This window comes from Corticium candelabrum, chromosome 6 (assembly GCF_963422355.1).
Source record: "Corticium candelabrum chromosome 6, ooCorCand1.1, whole genome shotgun sequence".
Classification (NCBI taxonomy): domain Eukaryota; kingdom Metazoa; phylum Porifera; class Homoscleromorpha; order Homosclerophorida; family Plakinidae; genus Corticium; species Corticium candelabrum.
In genome coordinates this window covers 4,703,819-4,706,511 of record NC_085090.1, presented here as the reverse complement: position 1 = coordinate 4,706,511, position 2,693 = coordinate 4,703,819, and the positions used below count along the sequence as shown (strand labels likewise).

At 41.6% G+C, this 2,693-nt stretch overlaps 1 protein-coding gene across 3 annotated transcripts in view; it reads right to left on the bottom strand.

The window, feature by feature from the left end:
• The window catches only part of LOC134181103 (uncharacterized), a 4,420-nt gene extending 2,481 nt beyond the window's left edge, over positions 1 to 1,939 (bottom strand). Inside the window, exons 1-7 of one of the 3 annotated variants that reach the window (XM_062648307.1) lie at positions 1,737 to 1,939; positions 1,233 to 1,679; positions 909 to 1,145; positions 713 to 820; positions 338 to 649; positions 110 to 216; positions 1 to 44 (exon numbers count right to left, since the gene is read on the bottom strand). The exon at positions 1 to 44 is cut by the window's left edge and continues 671 nt beyond it. In XM_062648307.1, coding sequence (XP_062504291.1) covers positions 1 to 44; positions 110 to 216; positions 338 to 649; positions 713 to 820; positions 909 to 1,145; positions 1,233 to 1,280 — 856 coding nt within the window. In that variant the 5' untranslated portion in view covers positions 1,281 to 1,679; positions 1,737 to 1,939. Of the gene's footprint in view, positions 45 to 109; positions 217 to 337; positions 650 to 712; positions 821 to 908; positions 1,146 to 1,232; positions 1,680 to 1,736 lie in introns of those variants that run through there. The other 2 variants (XM_062648308.1, XM_062648309.1) reach the window with 2 other exon arrangements.
• Positions 1,940 to 2,693: the final 754 nt, after the last annotated feature.

Here is a 2,693-nt window from a genome sequence, read left to right as displayed (position 1 = left end):
CATCCCAGTCTTCTTCATGCTCTATTACCAATTTTTCAAGGCATCTATGTAGTCATAATACTGTAATTGCAATAGAACTACACTTATGTTCTTATATTGTTTATCTTACTTTCTAATTGTTTGATTTGTTCTTTCATCTAGTCCATTAGACTGAGGATGATAAGCAGCTGTTATTCTTTGCCTGACATTGAATTGACAATGGAGTACCTTGCACACCTGTTGAAGCAAACACAGTATAAACATCCAACTAGTGGTACATACACCTACAGGTGAAGCAAAGTTTACATTGGACATACATGATTTAATTAACAAGCACATAGGACATATCTCATACAACCTGGTTGACAAACTCTCTGCCTTGATCAGTGATAATATCGTTTGGTGCTCCATGCCTACAGTAGGCAGTGTACAAAGCCCTGGCCACTGTAACAGCAGTTTTGTCTGATATGGGGAAAGCTTCAACCCATTTACTGAAATAGCATGTCATTGTTAGTATGTATTGGTTTCCTTGAATTGTCATTGTTAGCGGTCCCATGAGATCAATTCCAACTAGACTCCACACTTCTGAACGAACAGGAATAGGGTGGAGTTCGTTTGACTGCAATTTGAGAACAGAATTCGTCCTCTGGCACCTATCACATTTTCTTATCTAGAAAACATTAATTGTGCTAGTTAAATTATTTTACAAGATTAGTAACAAAACAATTTCTACCTGATTTGCGATATCAATGTACTGGTTTGGCCAGTAGTATCTGCTCCTTATTTTGTCAGTGGTTTTAGTTCTTCCCAGATGACCGCCAGTTGGATTTACGTGACACTCCTACATCAATCAACAGAGTGATTCTTCACTCATATTATACATAGCTATTTCAAGTAACTGCAACTAATTTTTATTATGATGCACTAGCCTGAAAGGCACGATCTTGCTCATTTTTGCTACCAAGTGCCAGTCTGAGTAAACCTGGAGTCTTTGTGTAGTACAACCTTCCATCTTGAACTGTAAAATCTTTTGCTCTTCTTCTAAATGACTTTCGTTTCCTGCTTGGAATATCAGTGTAGTTTGTCCCTCCAGAGACTAGGAACTCTTTGTATGAGTTCACAATGTTTTCCGACCATTGTTCTGCTGAAGTTACAGTATCTACTTCCTACCACATCATTAAAGTAATTGTAACGTTGCAATTGTTTAGAGCATTCTCCAATACTAATGCATGCAGATGTCAATGCTATCTTACTGTAGCTTCTACGTCTGACTCTGCATCCGTCAACTCTGGATTGTCCATATGGCTCTATCACGCGCGTCCAGACTGAGACAACTTATTACAAGCCAAATAGAAGCATATTAGTACGAAATCGTAGATACAGCTACAACTCTAGAGTAGATCAACTGTAGCTAACCAAAGAATCAATTCTACGTGCTATGATACACAACTGCTCGCGACTGTAGACACTCAACTGCACAACTGCAACAACCTGCATCTGAATCCAGCGCTAGAGCTGTGTCTCTAAATATATAGTGTACCCTCGGCATGCCGCAGTCATTATCCGATTGAGTCACATGTGACAGTCGTCCGGTTGAGTCACAGTCATCATCCGGTTGAGTCACAGTCATCATACATCCGGCTTCTTCATGGTCATCTTCCGGCCACGGGTGCAACTGTCACGAGATATTCGTTCTCTAGCTAAATGCAGATGTACAATAGATGATCGGGAACAGAGAGTACTTTAGTTTGCATTACGATCGCGAGTCCTGTAGCTTGAAAGCAGTCTGGGACGGCGAGGAAAGCACAAGGGTACACAAATCACCGGGGTCCGAAATCACCAGCAGCTTTGCATCATGGCCGGTGATATGTGTACCCGACATGAGGTCTGGAGCATCGAGTCGACGGTCTGGAATCGCGAGCAAAGCGCGAGGGTACACAAATCACCGGGTGCACAAATCCCCGTGACAACGTGACTGGTTCCAACGTTTGCACCCGTCGTGTTTCGTACGAATGCACGCAGTTCAAGTGAGTCGCAAGTTTGGAGTTACAGCTAACGCTTGATAGACACTAATAGGCTGCCTTGATTGATACTTGATATCGTATTCCAGTCGTTTCACAATCGGATGCAAGTCTGACGTCAGACGACTTTCTTTACCTTGTTTCAGATATTCTATTGACTTCCAATGTCCATACATATTCTCAGTCCGTGGATACGCTTTTATGCGGTCGCTTCAAATGAAAAATGCTCATTTGTGTCGTGTATACGAACGGTAGACGTTCCCAAAGAGAGCTTTTTTTGATGTCTTCAAAATCTGATCTTTTGAAAGAACCTAGGAACGTGCACGAGTCCGGGACGATGCGAGTGCTCGTCAGGATGGACGGGACCTAGCTGTACAATACGTAAGTCTTTAACATAATTCATACTATACGCTGTCAGTTATTATGATGGATGCATGTGTGTATTGAAGTGGCAGTTGAATGTGTTCCTGGCAGGACTCCAAATGGTGCAATTTGTGCAACTGCGTTCAACTGTCCGTGTACGGTAAGACTCTCGGGATCTTCATGCTAAAGAGGTATACACATTAGTAAATTCGAAAAATTGGAAAGTCTGCTGCCTTTTTTGTACAACATAAACATTTACTACATTAACTTTGTATAAGTCTATCTGTGTGGTTTGATTGGTTTTGCATCCTAAGAAAAACAAGCGGTATA